The following is a 22332-nucleotide window of genomic DNA, read 5'->3' on the forward strand; positions in this document are numbered from 1 at the left end:
TTAGGGGTATTTTACTAAAATGAAACGAATAAAGGAGGAGGGAGAAGTTTCGATCTCTCTTGAGAGGGAGAGAGTGGGAAAAAAAAAACATAAACAGAGAGAAACGGCGAGGAGGAAGAAAAGAGTAGGAAGAAGGGGAGAGAGAGAGAGAGAGAGAGAGAGAGAACGAGAGCGAGAGAGAGGAAAGGAAGAGGAGACGACGAGGAAGGAGAAAGGGAGGAAAAGAGGAAGGGTGTGAGGGAGAAAGGAAGAGGAGACGGCGAGGAGTAAGAAAAGAAGAGGAAGAGAGCGAGAAGCGAGATCGAGAGAGAGGGAAAGGAAGAGGAGTCGACGAGGAAGGAGAAAGGGAGGAAAAGAGGAAGGGTAAGTTCGAATCCGAAATCACCTTCCTATTTTCTCGTTTTCTCCTGTTGGTTTATTTGATCTTTCCTTATATTTTCTCTTTTCAATTCGTTTTCTTTGATTAATGGAAATTTAGTAAGAAAGATGTTATTGAGTTCGGATTTGAGCCATTGGGTTTCTGAAATTTTATATTTTCTTTTCGGTTCAGGCATGATAGGTCGTGTGTTGAGCTTTGTTTTGTTTTTGCTTTTTTTAAAGAAATTGAAATTATGAGTTAGATTTGGGATGCTAACCTCTGAAATTTCTTGTTGTATTTTTGTTTATGCATGGTTATATTCGTATCGAGCTTGGATTTTGGAACCGAAGATTTGAGTTAAATTAGAACTATCAAGTTCGAAAATTGCATAATTTCTTCCATTCTATGTATGATTGTTGAGTGTAAGTTTGGGATATTGAAATTGAAAGTTCTGAATTAAGTTGGAATGGTTTGAATTTCTGAAGTTCCATATTCTCCTTCGGTTCAGGCATGCTTAATTGGGTATTGAATAGGACTATTGAAATTAAGGGCCTGAATTAATTTATGCATGGTTAGGCTTGCTGAGATTCCATATTTTGTTTAGTTTGTCCTGGATTATTCGAGTATTGAGCAGGATTGTTGAAATTAAGGGCCTGCATTAATTAATCCATAGTTAGGCTTGCAGAGATTCCAGGTTCTGTTTAGTTTGTAGAGGATTAATTGAGTATTTGAGCAGGATTGTTGAAATTAAGGGCCTGAAATAATTTATGCATGGTTAGGCTTTCTGAAGTTCCAAGTTCTATTTAGTTTGTGCTGGAATTGGGTAGTTGGATTTGTTTCTAATTCATTTGATTTCTGAAATTTGATACTTCTGTTTTAAAAAAACAACCAAAGCCTTAGCAATATTATTCACTTCTACAAAACTAATCTGTCTAATAGGCTGGTTGCTCTTCTTATGATACAAACAACCAAAATTCTTAACTTAGCTTTAAGTCTGATAGAAGGCATTCAGTCCTCTCATATCCTTTGGTGGCAAAGTTGATGAGGGACATCAAGTCTGGTTGTCATGGGACCAAGGCTGTTTCTTTTTGTTTTTGGTAATGGGTCCAAGACTCCTTGTAACTATAGATAGAAGCAAGAAACAGTGACAGTCCCTTCTTCCCTGTGCATTAATATTCTCTACTGGCCAAGGAATACTTGCCCTGTAATGGTTTTGCACATGAAAAACATACCAGATGCGGACAAAAGGCTATGAATTTCACATAGAGATTTATAGCTTTAAGAGAAGGAATTAATTTAACAAACAAGAGTGCAGCTTTTGGTTAGATGGAAAGGTTTATTTTTCTCGTTTTCACTGGTCCACAAAGGAAAAATCTCCTGCCGTCTGCCCACTAAAGTCTATAAGGATATCATATCACATTGTTGATAAGATTGAAGGAGAAAAATTAGTTGAAGTTATTGGGGATGATGCGGAATTTAAAGAGGAGGAAGAAGACAAACATGATTTGGAGGAAGAAATTAACTAGCCTACGGTATAGACATCTACGATATGAACAAGTTGAATTAGCTAACCATTTTTATAACAATATAATAGCTCAAATGTGGTGTATCAAGTGGAATAATTGATTTTAAGTTGAACAGTTTGTTTCCAAATAAAAACTGATTTTAAAATTTGTTATTTGACATCTTATTTTACTAAAACTCAATGGTAAAAGTATTATAATGTATTAGGGCTTTCCAGGAAAAATGTTTCTAGCTTTTATTGAGATATAAGTTCTAGGAAAGGGCATTATCGGGGCCAAGTGTTGGCCAGATTTTGTGTTTTGCCGATTCTTACCAAGGAATTTTTTTTTTTCATTTTGCAAGAGGAGAAGATGACATTAATCTTGGTTTTTTTTTCATGACCCATGCTTCCTGCTGTGGGACTCATCTTCTGCTGTTAATCATACCCCCCATTCCGGATAATTCCAGAGTCGTCAAGAAAGAGACTAGTAAGATAACCCATGCTAGAATTCTTTAAATTTCATATCCTCTTAATCTGGATCCACTTATTTGTATTGTTAGAAGTAAGAACTGTAGAAGTTGAAAATTAGGACCTCGCCACTTCTACTTTATGATGCAGCCTCCAGATATTGTTCAATTGTCAATTTCTGACAACCCATTTCGGTTTTTCTTAATTGATGTCTTTTTTTTTTGGGTGCGTACCTTTGAAATTTCTCTTTGAAACCCTTGGCTCCGACTATAGAGTGTGAAAATCCTTGTATCAAATAGTCTAATTCGAGTATAACATGTTAGTTGGCAAGAAACCTCAACTTACTGATTGACTTTTTTTTTTCACTAATGTAATGAAAGGTTTCTATCAGTTTTAACTTGCAATACAATTATGCAGCTAACAATGTTGAAGTTGGAAGGTAAGCTAATGGAGATGCCTTTAGTGGGAGATAATACTGGGCCAACAAAATATGAGATACTATTTTTGTTGATTACCGATGCTTGACATGAACGAGGATTTGCATTTTGCATAATTGGTGAACTCATTCTTTATAAGTGTTGAACATCGTGTTCTGGTTCCCTGTGGCATTTCACATACTGAATTAAATATATGTGGTTATGAGGGGAAGTAAGGGACACTGGACCAGAAAATCTAAGGATTGTTCTTGTATTTTAGTACTGAAAAAGTCATTGGACCTATATTTTGACTGATTGCAGAATTGGTGTTTCCTAGGCCTTTGGAATTACGGATTTGGATTGGAAAGTTCAATGCAAAATTAGAAGAGTAACTTTTGGAGTTTAAGCGTAGCATCTTTTTCTGTGGATACCAGTATATTTTACCTTCAATTTTTTAGCAATAGGAAGGAAATATTGAAATATGTAACTGAAGCCACAACAATGTATATGAACTCCTATTATTATTTATATCTGCTTGTATTGTGTTTAATCACAATATCTTGTTTGATTCTTATCTTTGTGTAAAAATCTGAATGCTCAATTTTCCATTTCTTTGGTAGGCTTGTCTGAGATACAGGAAACTGAATCATGGGCTTCAGCATTCCAATTTGATTTGCCCAGTGTAGATTGGGTTGTGATGGAGGGTGAAGTTGAAGCAGATCCCCCTCGACCAAAATGGAAAAAAGTTGCCTATGGAGGAATGCAACCTGGATATGATGATAACTACACTGATGAGTCCTTCCTTGCAGAGATGGTTATGAATGCCAATGTTGTTAAGAGGGATTTCTTTAAAGTGATGCGAGATTCTGTCTCCATTTCTCAGTATCTTTGCATTGTGGCCTTGTTGGTCTGTGTGTGGGCTCACACATTAAATTTCAACATTGCTGAGATTTATCTTCTCGTACTTGATGTAGGACTTCTTATCCTTGGGTTTTTAGTCCTCTTACTAACCGCTCGCAAGCTTTCCCTTCATCTTTTCTCTAAATATCTCCTCCATATCAGCTTCTTTATAAGTGGTTTATATCTGTTAGCTCCTATTTACCAAACTCTTACTAGATCAATCAGCTCTGACTCGATATGGGCATTAGCTGTTTCACTTCTCATGGTTCATCTTTTCTTACATGATTATTCAGGTTCAACAATTAGACCCCCAGGAGCTCTTAACAATCCAACTTTAACCAGCAATATTTCTCTGAATGCATCAATAGTAGCCTCTGTTCTTATTGCTTCCCGCCTTCCTTCGAGGCTTCATGTCTTTGCTATAATGCTTTTCTCCTTGCAGGTCTTCCTCTTTGCACCTTTGGTAATGTATTGCATAAAGAGGTACTCATTTAAGCTACATTTATGGGTTTCATTTTTCTTGACTGTAGGCGCGTTGGGTGTTATTTTTCCTTTGCATAGGCTTTTGTTTGCGCTGTTCTTCTGTCTGTTGTTTTTCATTTCAGTGGTCTGTCCTTATTGGCTTATCAGGATGCACGAGTATAAGTTTGAGATCAATGGCCCATGGGATGAGGCCAAGCTTTGCTTTGATATAACGGAGTAAAATCAATCAATACTTTTTGACATTATTGAATATGTAAATACACAGTGAGCTTGTAACTGAATCGCCTTTCTCTGGTAGTCTACTTCAGAATTGTTCATTTCATCAATTTTGATGTCAACAGCAAAAGAGGTTTTCAGATTCAGAAGGTGATCTTGTTTTCTGAGTGTTTCTTTTGTATTTGTAGGTTTTGATGGTTTGGTTCATTGACTCAGCAGCGAAATTATTGTTGTTTGCCTTATTGGTAAATCAGGCCTGTGACGCAGAACGAGCAAGGAAATAGAGGAAGGAGAAGAATAAGGAAGGAAGAGAGAAGGTAGAAGAAAAAGAGCGGAAGAGAGAAGGATGAAGAAAAACAGCGAGGACTAAGATTACATGCATAAACGATTTATGACCCACAACCCTAAAATGTTTTAAAATAACTAATATACCCTTAAAGGCCAAAATGTCCTAAAGACCAAAATGCCTTAGAACAAATAAGATAATTATTTTTAAGGATAATATAAAATATAAATAATAAAATGACAATTAATTTGTCTTAAAAGCTTCACTCCCCAACTATAAATGGTGGGTCTTGTTGTAGTTTGGTGTCTTTGAGTATAAATTTGTGTAATCGGTGGTATATGAGGGATGTTCCCATCAACTCTCTTGGGTTAAGAAAAATTTATCCATGTTAAGTGGGATTTTTGTTAACTCTTGTAATACTTGAACAAATCAGGATTCAACTGTTGTTGTATCTTTAGGGGGGGTTAGTGCACATGATTCGGGACATGATCTTCATGCGCATTATACAGTTTATGTCCTGATGTCCTTAGGGAGCGTCGAAATTCAAGTCATGTACATGAACATATATGACTTAGGAGTTCATGTCCCAAGAGTAAACGGCGGAAAGTGTTTTCTGCCCGATTTTGAGAATCATCTATATGACTCATGCGCGGGGTTCTCTCTAGCTCAGACCGTCTCGCTCATTTTGTTCTCGCACCTCCCTCTCGTTCCCGCAGCTCCTCTGTCGTCTCCTTGAACCCCGAGCTCTCTGCTCCCTCTCTCGTCTTCGCCGTTCCTCTCTGGTCTCCCTTTCTACTGCCTCCATCTCTCGTTGCGAACGTCTTTCCGGTGTCCTCCTTCTCTGACTCGCTCTCCCTTTGAACCTCTCGTTCGCTTCTCCCTCTCTCTTATCTCTCTGTCTCTTCTCCCTCTCTTCTCCCTTTCGGCATCTCACTCCCTTCTCCCTCACGCTATTATTTTTTTCCCCCAAAGACCTTCCAATTTCTTGTGATTTCTCTTATTTCAGTTTCGGTTTTCTTCGATTTTGACATTTGGGCTTCGATTTCTTAATTTCTACTTCGATTCTGCATCAATTTTTCCATTCGGCTTTGATTTCAGCTATCTGCTTCGGTTTAACAACCATCCTCCCTCTCCTCTCCCTCTCGACCTCCATTGCAGAGCACAGGAGGTCGAGCATCTGTTGCAGAGCTTCTCGGCCTCCCTCTCTTCTCCCTCTCTGCGTACCGTCGGAGCGTCGCCTCTATCGGTGTTGCCCGCCATCGTCGTCGTTGCCCACTGGCCCGTCGCCGTCGTCGTTGCCCACTGGCTCGCCCCCTAAGGAAGACGACGATAATTTTTCGCCCCTGAGGAAGACAACGATAGTTTAAAACTATTGTCATCAAAATCATTAATTTATAAAATTTATTTATACAATAATTATTTTTATTTACTTAATTTATTTAATTTATAATTACTATATTAAAATAGTGATTTAATAGTCACAATTAAAATATTTTAAAAATAAATATTTGATAAATTATTTTGGCATAATTATCCGATTGCTATAGTTAATTAAACCAATGGTTTTAAATTTTGTGATAATATATTATTAATTAATAATACATAAAATATATTATGTACAAATATATAGTGTGTTAAATTTATGATTAGATCAATTTTTTCTCTTAAATTATTCATTTTTAGGTTAAAGTATATCATATGTTATTAATAAATTAATAACTCAACGTATTACTTTCATATTTTTTATTTATAACGTTATTTATTTATTATTTGTAATTAATCATGTGCGTATTTCATTAGCTCATGTAATTACCATATTAATGCATAATAAAATATCTAATTTAATTAATAAATATATTAATATATTTAATTATACATTAAATAATTTATTCTTGTAGTAATAATGGTTGTTTTACCTAATTTGGGGTTTAAAGATTATGTTGTAATTAATTGTACTGTAAAAGTTTAGAGATTCTCTTGTTTTTTACGTTTTTCTCATGTTGGGGCACTAACACTGGAAACTATTTTCCAGTGCACATGAAGTCGTCAACACTAACACCAAGTGCGAAAATGATCTTCATATACATGACTGACATGATCTTCATATTGGACATGAACTTGATCTTCATGTATTCATTTGGGGGACTAACCCCCCCTTAGTAATTCATGTGTAGTCATTGTCTATGGCACAAAGAAACGTTAAACCGTACCACTCCTGGTGAAAACAATTTGTTCATCCAAAATAGCATAAATATGTTATTTATATGTTGGTGTTATGGGTAATGGAATAGGGTCCAAAGGGATATTGGGAGACTAAGGAGAGGGTGTGTCAGGCGATGAGGTGGAGTCAAAAGGTGAGGAAAAGGGGTCATCAGGAATGGAGGGGTGGTCTTTACATGTTATCGAATCTTCAATGTTAAAAGTGGAGTTAATGCTCGAATCTGATGGCAAATCCACAATATAAGCTTTTTGACCAACCCTTTTTAGTGCTTTATAAGGTCTTGCACTACGAGATTGCAACTTCCAGGCGGGTCCAATAGGAAACAGCTCAGGCCTAATCCTAATCATGACATAATCACCCACTTTAAATTGTTTATGACATTTATGTATATATCGGTTTGAAGTTTGTATTGGGAATTACTCACTTGGAGTCGTTTAGCAATTTCAACATGCAAATTTTGTAGGGGACTCCAAAACCTTAGCATGAGGTGACACAGGTATGTGATATAACAATTTCCTAGGTTGATAATCATAGACAACAAGGAATGGGCTCATGCCGATAGACCTATTTGTTGAGTGATTGTAAGCAAATTGTGATATTGGGATAACCTGATCCCAAGTGTGGTGGTGCTCTCCTAGGAGGCAGCGAAGGAGGTTTCCCACGCTCTGATTAACAACTTCAGTTTGAAAATCGGTTTGGAGGTGGTAGGCAAGGAAAATTTCAGTTTTTTACCCATCAAATGCAAGCGTTTTCCAAAAACATCTCATAAAATGGATATCCCTATCAAATATAATGGTATGAGGTAGACCATAAAACTTGACAATCTCGTCAAAGAAAAGTCGAACAATTTTTTAGGTGTCAAACGTTTTAGTGCAAGAGAAAATGTGTCATCTTGGAAAAACGGTCTACTATGACCCAAATGGAGTCGTGCTTTCGAAAAGTACGTGGGAGGCCTAAAACAAAGTCTATGCTGAGGTTTTGCCAAAGACATGTAGGGACTGGTAGGTTAGTATATAGCCTAGTTAAGGGTAACAATCGAGCCGAGCCAAGCTCGAACCTGCTTATGTTCAAGCTTGGTTTGATTTGAATACTTAGAGCTCAAGCCTAAAATTGGAATTGAGCTCGAGCGCAAAAAATTTAACTGAGTTTGAGTCTAAGCTTGAATCGGGTTCGAGCTCCAACCTATATTTAAAACGAAAAAAATACAAAAAAAAATAAAAAAAATATTGTGATGATCTTGGTACCATTGAACTGTAACGTATCACATAAGAGTCTAAGGCTTTGTAATGGAGCATACTAATGTATAATAACTAACTTAATAGACCTAAAAAAAAAACAAACATTCCATCAATAGTGTTTATTTCATTGGCAAACAATAACATTAGATGTTGAAAGACCCAAAAGGGTTAAACGATCAATCATCTTTGAGGTTTGAGGTAAATAAGAGCAACTATCAACCAACTATGGAGGGAATTGACGAGAGCATTGGAGTAAAGTGTATTTTTTGTAAAAAAATGTATGTTGACGAGTCGGCTCACAAGCTAACAAGCAGAGTTTGGAAAATCTTGAGTTTCGCTTATTATACTTAATGAACGTTATTTCAAATTTGAGCTCGAGCTGAGCTCAACTAAAAACTGAACTGAGCCGAGCTTTTTTCAAGCCAAGCTCGAATGGTTTGGCTAGGTGCCACCCCTAAGCCAATGTTTTGTTTGGTGTATTTGGCTAATTGGGATGTCCTACATTGTCCTACCAGTTTGGTAACATCCCTTTTTAAACTAGGTCAGTAAAATCGACACTCTACTTTTGCGATGGTCTTATTGTGCCCAAAATATCGCCCCAGTCCCCCTGCATGAGTTTCCCAAATTAGGAAGTCTCGGATAGATATGTGGGGAACATATAACTTGTTGGATTGAAATAGATAATCATTCTGAATGTGGTAATCTTCAATGGTATGATGTGGTCCCTTTCGTAGTTCAGTATAAATGCTCCCAAAATTGGGACATGAGGGGTACTCGTCTTTGAACTTCTCAAATCTAGTAACATGAATACTCATGGCGGACAATAGTTTTATTCTATAACTTAGGGCATCAACCACCTTATTCTTATCACCTGATTTATGCTCGAGGACAAATGAATATTTTCTGTACTCAATCCACCAGCCATTCATGTGATTGAGTTTCTCTTGGGAGTTGAGATAGTGAAGGGCCACGTGGTCGGAGTATATGACAAATTCTTGTAGAAGTAGATAGTGACGCTAGTAACGTCAAGCTTGAATACTGCGTAGAACTCATTATCATAGGTTTAGTACTTTTGTTTGGCAGCATTAAGTTTTTCACTGAAATACGCAACGAGATGTCGCTTCTGACTAAGTATGCCTCCTATGCTTATACCCGATGCGTCACAATCTACCTCAAACACCTTAGAGAAGTCAGGCCATCTCATAATAGGTATCTCAGTCATACGCTTCTTGATTTCTTAAAAAAGCACGAGAGGCAGCTTTCGACCATGAAAACTCTCCTTTCTTCATGCAATCTGTGATCGGGGATGTGATGGTGCTGAATTCCTTAATAAATCATCCATAGAAAGTGGCAAGACCATGGAAACTATGAACCTCATAGAGAGTAGATGGCTCTGGCCACTCGATCAATGACTTTTACTTTTTGGAGGTCGACAATGATGCATGCAGAAGTTAATAAAAAACCCAAGAAAACCACTTGATCAATCATGAAAGAGCATTTATGGAGATTGGCAGCTTTTCCTTCTGGATCGTATTGCAAACTAGGTGGAGGTGGTCAGATATTTGAATGCCCATAAATGGTTACATCTCAGTCATACAACCAGAGTCAGCCTAAGATGATGTGACCCACATCCATGGTAATTACGTCCACGAAATGTCTTCCTTGTATTCGAGGAATTGAAGGGGTACCAAACACCTACCTTCAATTGTAATAGAAGTGTCATCAACCCACGAAACTTGATAGGGTCTGGGATGTGGAACTGTCTTTAGCTCGAGGTGCGCAATGGTGCGGGAAGAAATGGCATGGATGTAATTATCACTATCCGATACTTGATGTGAGTGTGAAAGATAGTAGTCTAGCGCTAGTCGTCAGACTCTTTGATCTGAGTCAAAGCACTTCGGACAACATTTAGCCTGTTAACGTGAGTGTGAACGGGCTTGACATAATTCACAGTGGTTGTGTTTTCCTCACTTGTTTCATCTAAGGGATCAAAGTCGGTGGGATCAGGCTTGTACTCGATGTTTTCTTGGTCTTCGTGTGGATATTCTTGATCCTCGACAAGAATGGCTCGAGTGCTACAATGGGCCCAAATCGTCGACACTAATGACATTGGATCCTTGAATTGAATTTTGACAATTTTTTTCATACCCTTGATAGGGGGGTGTGACTGTCTCTTAGGTGGAGCTCCTAAAATTGATTTTCCTGAGAGACTTCAAGACTGGAAGACCTAAAAGGTATTATATGCGTGCCTGACCGTCATGTGGGTGTAAATTTGGAGTCTAACTCATACTTATATATAAGTGCATAAGCGTCCTCCATGGTGGTGACACCTCGAAGCATCATCTCTCATCTAAGGTAATCATTTAGGCCCTTTCAAAATATGTTTAAAGTGATGACCTCGTCTTCTATAACAGAACACCATATTCAGAACTCATCAAATTGAGCAATGTACTCGGTGATTGATTTATTTCCCTGCCTAAGATTGTACCACTAAGTTACAATTGGACGCATAACGAATTTAAATAGCGACCCAAAACCATAAAATATTTTAAAATGACCAAAATACCCCTAAACATATAAGACAATTCTTTTTAAGGATAATACAAAATATAAATAAATAAAATAATTATTAATTTATCCTAAACGCCTCACTTCCTAACTACAACGTGGTGGGTCTTATCGTAGTTTGGTGTCTCCGAGTATAGATTCGTGTAATCGGTGGCACACGAGGAATGTCTCCATAAGCTAGTGAGTTATTTCTATATTGAGAAAAGGTGTTCTACTTAATGTGGAAACTCTATATAGTTTGGTTAGTGGTTTAACTTGTTTATCTCTATATTGCATTTAATTGAGGAAATTTTTGTCTTCCATTGCATTTGACCACTCAAGTATTAAAACAAAGTCTAAAAGAGCTTCAAGTGAGTTCTACCCATAGAAAGATGCTGAGTTACTTCATCTCCTTCCTTTATCCTCAAACTTACTTATCTATGACCTTAGTGATACCAACTATCGAGAAATAAATTTTCTTACCAGGGTGAGATATTGTTATTGGTGACTTTGTTTGGCATTGATGAGGCCACATTTATGGTTGAGATAAATTGGACCCTTTCTTTGCGAACTTGAAACCTAACCTGTCAACTATGCTCTCACGTCATTCTAACAATTCTTTAATACTTGTGGCAGCAGGATGGAGTCTTTAATGCATTAATGCCATTAAAGAATTTCCTGAAGAAGAAGAAGAAGGATGGAAAACCGTATCAGGAGCCTCGTCGATTCTCTCCATCAAAAACACGTAAGAGTTTCTCTCCATTTGATAATAAATTGGCTTCTTCATTCTGACCTTCCTTCAAGCAGAAGTTCGTCAACGTCTCTTCCGATTTGTCAATTTCCAGTTGCTCATTTCAGACTCCGAATCACCACTGGTATTATTCTGTTAATTAATTCTCTGTTCTAAGACGTCGTTTTGAACGCTTCAGACATTCAAGCTTGAAAAACCAGTCGATTTCCCTTTCCAAATCACAGCAGCAACCTTTACGTGTCTTTCATTCCTTCTCGTCGGCGAATGTGAGAACAGGAAAGACTTGGGCGAAGCTTCGAACCTGTTTCTTGGAAAAATACAGGAGACTGCGAGTCCGTTTCTTTCTGCTGTGTTTTTGTCAAAATCTGACTCCATTGTTGACATTGAAATGGTCGAAGCTCCTGTTATCATATTAGTTTTTTGCTGCTTAAGAGTCACGCTGCTGCTTTCACCTTCCTGCACTCAAGTTAGACGGACAGTTCCAGGTTCTTGCCATTGTAATTTCCCAGAAAATTCCCATGCAAAAATAATAAATAAATAAATAAAACAGCTGGGTTGGATTTTTTTGAAAAAATCTCTTAATAATGGGCCGGTTGGGCCGACGTCTTTGGGCCCACCAGGAAGTGCTTTTTATCCCTCCTTTGTGACTTGTACGGCGAATGCTTGCCTTGTTGGTGAAGACAGCAGGCCACGTGTTAGGTGCGCATCCTGCCGTCGCATTTGTGGGTCCATCACAGGCAGATTAATTTATGGTATGGCCCACATGCCGGCCAGTAATCCTCGGGCATAAAATTTTGTCGTCCCGCATCTTGGACAGTTGGCAAGGCACGTGTCTTTCCCTGAAAGGCACGTGATTCCCCGACAGCATCCATCCATTGCCGACACGGCTAGAATTCATCGGCGGCTTAAGGAGTGATGTGACGAAAAACACTCAAAATAGCGCGCACGATAGTGGAAGGGCGGTCATGCGGATCACGTTTATGATACCTGACGGCGTGACTGATGGCAACGCTTTGACAACGGTGAGCTCCGGCCACCGGCTATGGGAGGTATATGAAGCGTCACCACCCCATTTTTATAACATTATAGAGAATGAATTTAAGGACATTAAAATTAAATATTACATGAAATATTTTAAAAATTAATGTATAAAATTATTTAAAATTATTTTTTATAATAATTTAAATGATATGTACACAACGTTATAATTAATTATTATAATTTTTGTGGAATTTTAATGAACTTATCGAAAATCCATACTTGCGAAAACCTTGTTACTCGTAAGAATAAGTTTAAAATTTTAAATGGGTAACAAATTTTTATTAAATGCGAAGACAAAGCCACCATTGTCGGTTTATTTTCTGGCTTAATTAAATTAGGTCTACTAAGACGAAATAAGTGTGTACCTCTAAGAATGTATGCTCTTCTTGTCACAGTTTCAAATGAATCAAATTGAACACCAACATAGTCATGCAGAGCGAATAACAAAAAGGGTAACTTGAAAGTGAGAGGATAATCGATTGGTCATCTCTATTCCACTAGATAAATAACATGACCTTGCCTCCCTAATGTTAGAGGAGCATGCCAACCCCTACACTCAAACACTTTCTCCCCTCTTAAGCAAGGATCACTTCGCCATCTATCAAAAAATTTCCTTTCAACCTGACCTCTCTTGCTTTTTAAAAGATTACGATATTAGCGACTAAAATGTCTCGTGGTGGAAATAATGTAATTTATCATTTGCTTTGATTCTATGTTAAAATAAATACAAATTCGAACTAGAACAAAGAAAGAGAAAAAGATACATGACAATTTACATAATTGAGCCATATAAAAAAATTATAATATTGCATGAATAGAAGTACTCTAGAAAGATAAAATTGTGGGATTATTTGACAAAATGTACAAAATGTATCAGATCCCCTAAACCCTAAACCCTAAACCCTGGAGCTTCTGTATCATATTGTATAAGGGTACCCAACAGTGTAACCTACCCTAGAAAAGAAGAAAGGCTACCAAAATTGGATAGTGGGGTATAAATTGATGCAGAGGGTTAGTTCACTTTGGTGTGTGGATGGCCTTGTGGGGGGCAAATTCATTGAGGAATATCAGCAAACACCTTTTTTGAACCGAACTGAACCGGGCCCGATTCGTTTGTCTACCAAAACTCATAACCCGTCCGGTTCACTTGGAAAAACTCCAATTGCACGGCAATGGTAGGATTCGTAATTAGTGGCCCAAAATTGGCTATTTTCAGAACCCGCCTCTTTATAACGTGGCGAAAGAGGCGTGAGAGAATGCATCATGCTTCTGGCCTTCTTACCTGTCTTCGTCTGGAAACCAGGGAGGGAGGGAGGGAGGGAGAGAGAGCGAGAAGAGAGGCGGAGGTGTTAGCTGCATCTTTTCTGGATTCTCTCTCTTTCTCTCTCATTTCAGGTGGCTCTGTGTGAAGAGAGGACGAAGACGCGGGGATGAAGAGATTCGCGGTGCTTCTTTGCGCGGAGGACTCCGAGTACGTGAAGAAGAAGTACGGAGGGTATTTTGAGGTGTTTGTGGGGATGCTGGGCGAGGATGGGGAGACGTGGGACAGGTATCGAGTGGCCAATGGAGAGTTTCCTGATGAGAAGGAGATCGATTTGTATGATGGGTTTGTGATCACCGGAAGCTGCAACGATGCCCACGGCAACGATGTGTGGATCCTCAAGCTATTGGCTCTGTTGAAAAAATTGCATTCTAAGAAGAAGAAAATTCTCGGTGTTTGTTTTGGGCATCAGGTGCGTGTTTTTCATAGAAACAGGGTTTAGGGAAGACACTTAACAGTAATGCAGAGGCGATTCCAAAGTTTTTTTTTTTTTTTTGTCTAAACATAGAAAGCCTAAATTCGAATTTGGGTGGGGATTTTACGATCGAAACGTGAGAATGCATCTGGTGCAGAATGAGGGTATATAGTTAATGTGGAGCTTTCATTTTTTTATCCCATGGCGATGAGCATTTTGGATTTTGTCCCTATATTATATGAAACTTCTGAGCATATTGGATTTTATCCCTTATTTTAAGAAACTTCCTTTGTTCCATCCATCTAATTCAAAATTTTAAAATATCTGATCTCCAGGTCCTTGTGCGGCGGAATTTCCCTTTTTTTCAGATGAAATGGTTTATTATTTCTAAGGTTTTTTGCGTTTTTCCTTCAATTTTTTTTGAATCCCCACTCGATGTTTGGGTGGGTTTGATTCTCTTGATGAACAAAATCTCTTTGATCTTCTTATTTAGGATGCATTCTCTGTTTTCTGATCCATTTAGTTCCTAATGCTGACTTTAAGAAGACAACGATCCAACTGTACACAGTGACAGTTGTCTACTCGTCTTATTTATGTTGGACTTATTATAGAAAGCCATTCATCTTCTTTCTTCTGACGCTGGAAAAGTTACCATCTGTAGTCTGTACTCCTTTTATGACGGGAAAAGAAAATTGCAGAACTCTGAGTCTCTGTGTCTCAGAGGCCTGAACAGCTCTAGAATAAACTAAAAAAAAAACGAGTTTTTTTCCTCTTTGTGAACTTTTGTCAGAAACTGCCATGTTACCCAATAAATTTGGGGCCCAGTTCGGGTGCACCGATGACTAAGCCCCAGTTGCTTCTGTTCATTAATGAACAAGATAAATAAAAATAGTCATTCTGATATCTGAGTCAAATCCTCACGAGTTACCATGGTTGGTTTCTGCAGATTCTAAGCCGGGCGATAGGTGGAAAGACGGGTAGAGCCATAACTGGGTGGGACATTGGGACGAGAACCATCAGCATTTATCCCACTAAGCTTCTCTCTAAATTGCAGATACCTTCTCAGCTATCGGTGATCGAATTCCATCGAGATGAGGTAAGTTATTTACTTGAAATATTCTCGGTTTGTCTTGAGGCCACTCACTCACCGTTTCTTTATGCCTGGAAGCCAGACAAAAATGTCGAAAACAGGATTCATGTTTCGGTGATCTTTTCTGGAACTCAACTGGAACGCTTTTGTGCAGGTGAAAGAACTGCCGCCGTTCGTCGACGTGATTGCTCGGTCGGAGAAGACGGGGATTGAAATGTTCATGTGTGGCGACCACGCGATGGGTATCCAGGGCCATCCGGAGTACAACGAAGGCATTCTCATCCACCTCATTGACCGTCTTCAAGCTCGCTATGCCATTGATGTGAGTTCATGAATCATCAACCTCCGCTCTCGAACGATTCAAATCAAAGTAGAATTATATAAAATTAACGAGAATTAAGTAACAGCTGTACTGTTCTCTCGCGCAGGATTCCCTCGCTGAGGCAGCCAAGGCCAGCTTCGAGAAAGGGGAACCAGACAAGGAGACATGGAAGAAGCTCTGCAGAGGATTTCTCAAAGGGACTCTGGTGTTGTAGTTTTAATCACCAGTGGAAATAACTTAACGGAGGATTAGTTTCAGTAAGATACAAAGATCCATGTACATATATGTATGTCGGGTAATATCAAAATCTAATCAGTGTTCAGAATAACAGATGTTCTGTTCTCCAGTTTTTTCCCATTTGCAGTCATCCCATTGTCGAACACGAGAACATTTCTGGAGGAGCTCAATTTAATGGTTTCGTAAACGCCTAATAAATACTATTAAGATTGGGCAGCTATTGAGAGTACCAGAAAGGCGAATAAGCACTACAAAGTGGCCAACAGAAATCTGTTAAGACCTGCAACTCCCTTGTGCCCATTTTCTATCTGCAGCAATGAACGTGATCACTTCTATTTGTACAACTCTTACAGCTATCAGTTTTCAGTTTCATTGCCTAAGAAACGATAGCTTTAAATAGGCTTTAAATATAAAAATGACGCACCATAGACATCCATTCTGCATTAAACATGGAGAAGTTTGGCCTAACTCTTATACCTAAAAACATCAACAGTAGGGTTCTCTTCATTGCTTTTTGTGCCTCTTCTACCCACAAAGGCTTTCCCAAGGCCGTCAAGCACGTAAAAGTTTAATAGATGAGACTATTTTTCCACAATGAGTAGCGTTTTGTTGTTCAACTTCATGGTCTAAGAGGCTCCACCTATGAGATTTCCTTCAAGATTACTTGTACCAGACATTTTCTTCCCATAAACGTGATTTTTAAGGATGTGTGGATGTGTCCAAGCCTTGACCCAAAAGCTGTGATTGTGATGTGTCAAAGGATACACCCATTGAAGCCAGTTCGGTTTGGTCTTCTTCTTCCAGTTCTCTATTTGAAAATCAAAGAGTTGTGAGGGATTAAGAAGGGAGAAGAGGAAGGATTCTTAAAGGAGTTTTTCCAAACAGAAAGGTTTTTCTTCAAGCAATTTTTTTTTTTTTTTTGAAATGATAAGGTTTTTCAATCTTGTTCGAACAACTCGTATTTAACAAGCCAACTAGCTGTTCAAAAGCTTGTTAAAACAAAATTCTCTGGTCCCCCATCACAAACATTTGTTCGACCAAAACAAATTTTGTGTGGTCACTTGCTCTCTCCTTATAACTTCTTTGAACGAATTCCTTGGTTTGAATAAACTTGAAAAATCTAGGGTGGTGACTATTGAAATTTTGGTATATGGCCATTTTCTGTTTGAACAAACTCTAAAACTCGAACCAATCTTAACACAACATTGGCTTTATAAACCAATCAGTCTCTTCGTTCTTCGAGATCTTAAGACATCAAAAAACTTGACCCGTCTTTAATTAACCATCCCTAATAAAGACAAAAATTGTCCACATATACTAGAAGAACAGTTATTCCTTCGACCCTTCATTTGATAAACACAGAATAACCTGCAAAAAAACACCGGCTTGAGGCTGTAAATTGCCTTATTAGTGAATTTGCACACTTTGCCTTTGTGGAATATGCGAATTCAAGAAAATAACCAAAAGAGAAAACAGTCTTTACATCGAGTTGATAGAGTAAATCGAGCAATTAACCTCTTAGAAAGAAAAACATGGGATTGTCTATGAGCTAGTGCAGCTTAAACAAGGGATTTCTCATCCGTCAGTGCTTGTTAGGATTGGATTTCTCTGCCACATTTGGATCGATTTGCTCAAATTTATGGAAAAAAATAGTTTGCATCATGGATAAGAGAGAAGAATAGTGGGGACAGCCGCATACCTACACGGCATATGTAATTAAGCCAAATTAGCCATCAAATCATTAGATCGTCGGTTGGATCAAAGTTTGGTTGACGAGCCAATCCCTGGCTTAATTCTCCCAACAGTGCACAAGCAGGATTTCCTACTGGCTTGGGAGATTACATTTGCGGGCAACAATTGGGGAGGCAATCTTTTCGATGTCCTCGCTTCCTGAAGACACAGCATTCCACACCCTCCTCCCTGAATCATTCTCAAGGAAAGCTGCCTGAAAAATGAACCATCCGAACAAAAGCTTGCTTGCCCTCACTGACAGCATTGACAGAAAGGGGAGGACACACTATCTACATGAACACCCAGCCCATTCAATCTTACTTCACACAAGTCACAAGCACTTTTACTGAAGATCAATTCACAATCCTATAACCAGGTTTTTAATACATCAAATAATCAAATTAAACCATGTTGAAACCAAGACTGGTCAACACAAGTTAACCCTAAAAAGCAAAACTTAATAAGGTAGAATCAAATATAAGAAGCCAAAACCATAATTAACTGCTTAATGCTTAAACAAAATTACCCACAAACACACGCCACATAAAAAGAGTACCATGAAAGTAAATCACATGCCACTCAAAGAACATAAGAAATTAAAACCATTACTCCATAGGTAACAACAGCTCGGGTAATCAAACAAAAGTTCTTCCATAAACTAGTCCACATTTTATAGAGTTCTTTTTAAAATCGTCCAGTCTGCAGTAAGCTGGATAATCAACAGATTATTGGAAGTCTATCCTTAAACACAGAAAGAACAACCAGCGTCCCATTGCGACCATGAATTATCTTCAAAAGCAGTAAAGACACATTTTTTTCTGAAAAGCTGAGAGAACGAGCACTCAAGCACCAAGGACAGCACCATTCCTCTTGCATTCATTGAGCATGTCCAGATAGAACTGGCACTTGCTAATATCTGTCCCGTTGGCATTCACACACTGCAAACCAAAAATGCAAACAGATGATCAACAAGAGTCACATATATGGATTCATATGACAGGCCTTAAAGTACAAGCTTACATTTTGGAAAGCCTGTGAGTGGATTCCACAAGAATCACCCATACTGGTAGAGTTAGCTGGAGTAGCAGCCGCTGCCTCACCAACCACAGTTTCATGTTGAATAGTACGCGGTCCCATGACTGAATCCACTGCCCTATGTGCAACAGCACTACCAGTCCCAAATGCCATTCCTGAAAATATAGCAAGATTAGAAACATTTGGTGAAAGAAATTCGCAGTACCAGGTTTGTTTCCCTTTAATTCAGTATATAAATCCTTTATATATTTATAAATACAGGGAAAGGTAAAAAAAGAAGAAAAAAAACTCAAATCAATTACCTTGAGCTATGGTAGAACCAATTCCTCCAAGCAGAGATCCACCGCCACTGCTCTGCGCAGTTGCTGGAGGAGGAGCACGAGTAGCTATACCAACCAATCAAACATAATTATCAGAACAAAATGCTGTGCATTTTTACTATCAAAATACATATTCCGAATATCATAACAAACATATAAAGCCTTAGAACGGGGAGATAGTTTCACCTGGTTGAGGTGGGTTCCGCACTGGGGCAGGACGAGGAGCCGCCCGAGCAGACCTACCTGTACATGTTATATATACAGTAAATTATTGGGCAGATCCAGTAAAACTATACACAACTTTAACATGAAAAATATTACAGAAAGCATAGAAATATGAACAACCAATGGATGGAACAGGATAGAGTGTCAAGCAAAAAAGAGTAACATTTAAATATTACAGAAAGAAAAGTTGCAAACAAACAGTTTTTGTCATATATCAAGCATCTTAAATGCTCTTATTTACCATCTCATGTTGAACCCAAGAAAATTGCAAACAAACAGTTTTTGTCATATATCAAGCATACTTAAATGCTCTTATTTACCATCTCAGCTTGAACCCAAGAGAAGTTGCATATCAAATGTATCATTTCCATTCATATAGATTATGTCAAACAGTTGAGAAGTTCTCTAATTTCAATTATTCTCTCTATATCCATAAATTGCCACAAGGTTGTCAAGACAAAAGGGCCAACACTTGACAATGATACAGTCCTTACAGATAAAAGTCCCCACTGTATCAAGGTTCTATTATCTCCCTACTGCACAGATCTTCTAAAAAGAATGGACTTAGAAAAGGAATGTAATTCTGGATAATGACCCCAATCTACTTCAAATTTAAAATTTAAAACATTTTTTTTTCAAAACTACCTGATTTAGCAATGCGTGGCTACTAATTTGTTTCAAATGAAGCTCATATACTATCATAATTAGAATGAACACCTACTGGTGAGATCCCAAGACTCCCAAACATGCCCCACATGAGACATTGTCCAAAAAAATTAGCCTAGAATTTAAGAAGGGGAAACAGCCACTCTGATCTCAATTGGCAGGTTAAGAAAGGAAAACAATAAAGAAAATCAATCCACGTACTAGCAGATCAGAGTTGCAAAGAAAACACACAGAGGCCCAATCAACTTCAGACAACTAACAGAAATAGTTTTGATTCTCTTCCAGGATTCATCATACTCCCCTGATTTTAGAACAGCTTTTAGAGCAGCTGCTATTTTTATAGTCAATAAAAGTGTAATCTGATCTCAATTGTCTAACGCTAAAGCAAAATCAGGAGCGATCGGTCTATTTTCACAAAATACGTTCCTGCACATTGATGTAACATGACAAACAGCATCCAAAAGTTTGTAAGAAAAACAAACAGGTTTCTATCACGACACCTAACATTTTCAAGCGAAAGATACCCAAATAAAAAATAAAAAATGCAGTGCATATTAAACACGAAATAAGCATAAAACAGTTTTGAGAGGCAGGCTGCGCACTGCGCAGAGATAAGCTGATTATTCCCACCATAAAAAAAAACATATTATTTTCGGTAGCGCATAAAACATTTGGGCAAAAATATTCTAACATAACACAGTCTATGTTTGCATAACTGAATAAAAACAAAAGCAAAAAATGTTGGCAACCCAAAAACTGTAAGAAGTTCTCAGAATGTCTTGAACATATTATCAATAATTAATCAAATAATTGTTATACGAAGACATCAATAACTTGGCGAAAAGACAGGCGATATGCATATAAACATAATAACCAAATACACATTCAGATATCATCAAATGCTTGGTCACGAAAGACTCCGATTGTTCCAAAAATTACAATCCCTCCCTCTGCAACATCCAAAAAAAAAAAAAAAGAACCCTAGTAGCAACAAACGTGGACTTGCTAATAGAAAAGAAAGAGCAGAAGATGTCACCTCCAGAGCTTCGGCGAGGCATGGTTAGTCTTGAGATTGAAAGCTAAAAGCTGATGAGAACAGAAATATGAGAGGTGCAAACCCTAGCAGATCGCAAGAAGACGGGTACCGATACGAGACACGACGGTAATTTATAGGGCAATTAGACCCGGCTAAGCCACCGCCACGGGTTTTAGGTTGTCATTGTTAATAAGAACATAACTTCCAGAATGAACATTCCATCCCCACCGTCCATCTCCAATTCTTTCCGTAACTGTCTGGGCCCCTTTTCTGGTATCTCTGTGGATCGAGGATCACATAATACGTATGGATATCAATATTTATATTGACCCTTGACTCGGTTACTTTTAACTCACTCCTATTTTGGACCGAGTTCCCTTTGACCCATTTTTTAGTCTAGCTTTAAACTCCGAGTAACTCAACTTATCTTAGGCAAACTAACCCGGGTGGGTTAGAACACGTCTATGCAATTGTAAATTTATATTATTTTAAAATTTCTTAGATCTTTGAATCTCTTGGAAGCAAACAATTCAAAGAAAATAGGTATAGTTTTTTTCTTTATGCTTTCACAATTCAAATTTCTTAACTTACTAGTTTGGTACATACGAATGACAAAATACATGTTCAAAAACAATAAGATACAACCATTAATGATCATTCCACATGTTAGTCGCTATGGCATCTCAAAATTGTGTGGCTCTTGTAGATTCTAATGCACACCACCTTCGCATGTTTGTTGATAGGTTGTCTTCATCCACAAGATCATCACTATCGATCGTTATCTTCATCCTCATTTACACCCGCTAATCGGACCTCATCACCTCCTCCACCAATCTCATCACCCGAATTATCATCTTCCAAAAATATATCATTGTAATCCTCTCTACGTATATAATTATGTAATATGCAACAAGTTATTACAATTTTTATCTGGATCTTATAAAAAAACAGAGCACCTTTCAACATTTGAAATCGAGCTTTTAAAGCACCAAAAGTTCGTTCAATAGTATTCCCCAAAGATGAGTGTCTTCGGTTGAATAGCTCTTTATCATTTATAGGAAGGTTGTCTCCAAATTCTTGTAGATGATAACGAATTCCTCGATATAGAGCCAAAAATCCTGGCATATTTGCATAACCAGCATCGACTAAATAATATTTACCTATAGTACAAAATATATTTCACCTAAAATAATAGAAAATAATAATAGATAAAAATATATTGAATAAAAAAATATTATTTACCTTCAGGTACAAAGAGTCTATCTTCACGAGTCAATGCGTTTTTCAATATATAGGAATTAGCTATTGCTCCCTCCCATCTGAGAGGGAGAAAAGAGTGGGAGAAGGGAGAGGGATGTCGAGAGAGACAAGGAGAGGAGATATAAAGACGATGAAGGGAGAAGAGATGTGAAGATGATGAGAAGGGAGAAGAAGACGAGAGGAAGAAGAGAGAGGGCAAAAAAAATCGCTAGGAGAGGAAGGCTAAGAGAGGGAAAACAGAGCGA

The 22332-nt window shown here is 38.0% G+C and overlaps 3 protein-coding genes across 4 annotated transcripts; 2 read left to right on the top strand and 1 right to left on the bottom strand.

Annotated features, from left to right (window-relative positions):
- Positions 1–73: 73 nt before the first annotated feature.
- Positions 74–4490, top strand: LOC137953677 (phosphatidylinositol N-acetylglucosaminyltransferase subunit C). Of its 2 annotated transcripts, XM_068801141.1 has the most exons (3): positions 74–363; positions 3367–4129; positions 4277–4490. In XM_068801141.1, exons 2-3 carry the CDS (start codon positions 3444–3446, stop codon positions 4347–4349), a joined length of 759 nt encoding a protein of 252 aa, XP_068657242.1. In that variant the 5' UTR covers positions 74–363; positions 3367–3443; the 3' UTR covers positions 4350–4490. The 2 variants fall into 2 exon arrangements, with proteins under 2 accessions (XP_068657242.1, XP_068657241.1); XM_068801140.1 differs by having other exon boundaries at positions 3367–4490.
- Positions 4491–13757: 9267 nt separating this feature from the next.
- Positions 13758–16007, top strand: LOC137953320 (gamma-glutamyl peptidase 5-like). Its single transcript, XM_068800661.1, has 4 exons — positions 13758–14162; positions 15112–15261; positions 15410–15577; positions 15684–16007. The coding sequence occupies exons 1-4, from the start codon at positions 13860–13862 to the stop codon at positions 15789–15791; spliced, it is 729 nt and encodes a 242-aa protein (XP_068656762.1). The 5' UTR covers positions 13758–13859; the 3' UTR covers positions 15792–16007.
- A 2127-nt stretch (positions 16008–18134) lies between these two features.
- On the bottom strand, positions 18135–20978 carry LOC137953149 (uncharacterized). The gene is made up of 5 exons (XM_068800393.1): positions 20828–20978; positions 19087–19143; positions 18883–18966; positions 18566–18735; positions 18135–18483 (listed from the first exon to the last, which is right to left on the bottom strand). The coding sequence occupies exons 1-5, from the start codon at positions 20847–20849 to the stop codon at positions 18388–18390; spliced, it is 429 nt and encodes a 142-aa protein (XP_068656494.1). The 5' UTR covers positions 20850–20978; the 3' UTR covers positions 18135–18387.
- Between the last annotated feature and the right edge of the window lie 1354 nt (positions 20979–22332).

The sequence above is a fragment of the Aristolochia californica genome, unplaced genomic scaffold (assembly GCF_029961685.1).
Source record: "Aristolochia californica isolate CCGP_79_NKW_82.1479 unplaced genomic scaffold, dmAriCali1.0.hap1 SCAF_16, whole genome shotgun sequence".
Taxonomy (NCBI): Eukaryota; Viridiplantae; Streptophyta; class Magnoliopsida; order Piperales; family Aristolochiaceae; genus Aristolochia; species Aristolochia californica.

Bases quoted from the DNA above. Each gene is read 5' to 3' on its own strand.
- LOC137953149 (XM_068800393.1), bottom strand. From the start codon at position 20,849: ATGCCTCGCCGAAGCTCTGGAG. The intron at 18,967-19,086 runs GTGAAACTATCT...TGGTTGGTATAG, and splicing joins GCGGAACCCACCTCAACCAG to CTACTCGTGCTCCTCCTCCA. The intron at 18,484-18,565 runs GTAAGCTTGTAC...TTTGGTTTGCAG, and splicing joins ACTCACAGGCTTTCCAAAAT to TGTGTGAATGCCAACGGGAC.
- LOC137953320 (XM_068800661.1), top strand. From the start codon at position 13,860: ATGAAGAGATTCGCGGTGCTTCTTTGCGCGGAGGACTCCGAGTACGTG. The intron at 14,163-15,111 runs GTGCGTGTTTTT...TGGTTTCTGCAG, and splicing joins GTGTTTGTTTTGGGCATCAG to ATTCTAAGCCGGGCGATAGG. The intron at 15,578-15,683 runs GTGAGTTCATGA...TCTCTCGCGCAG, and splicing joins AAGCTCGCTATGCCATTGAT to GATTCCCTCGCTGAGGCAGC.
- LOC137953677 (XM_068801140.1), top strand. From the start codon at position 3,444: ATGGAGGGTGAAGTTGAAGCAGATCCCCCTCGACCAAAATGGAAAAAA.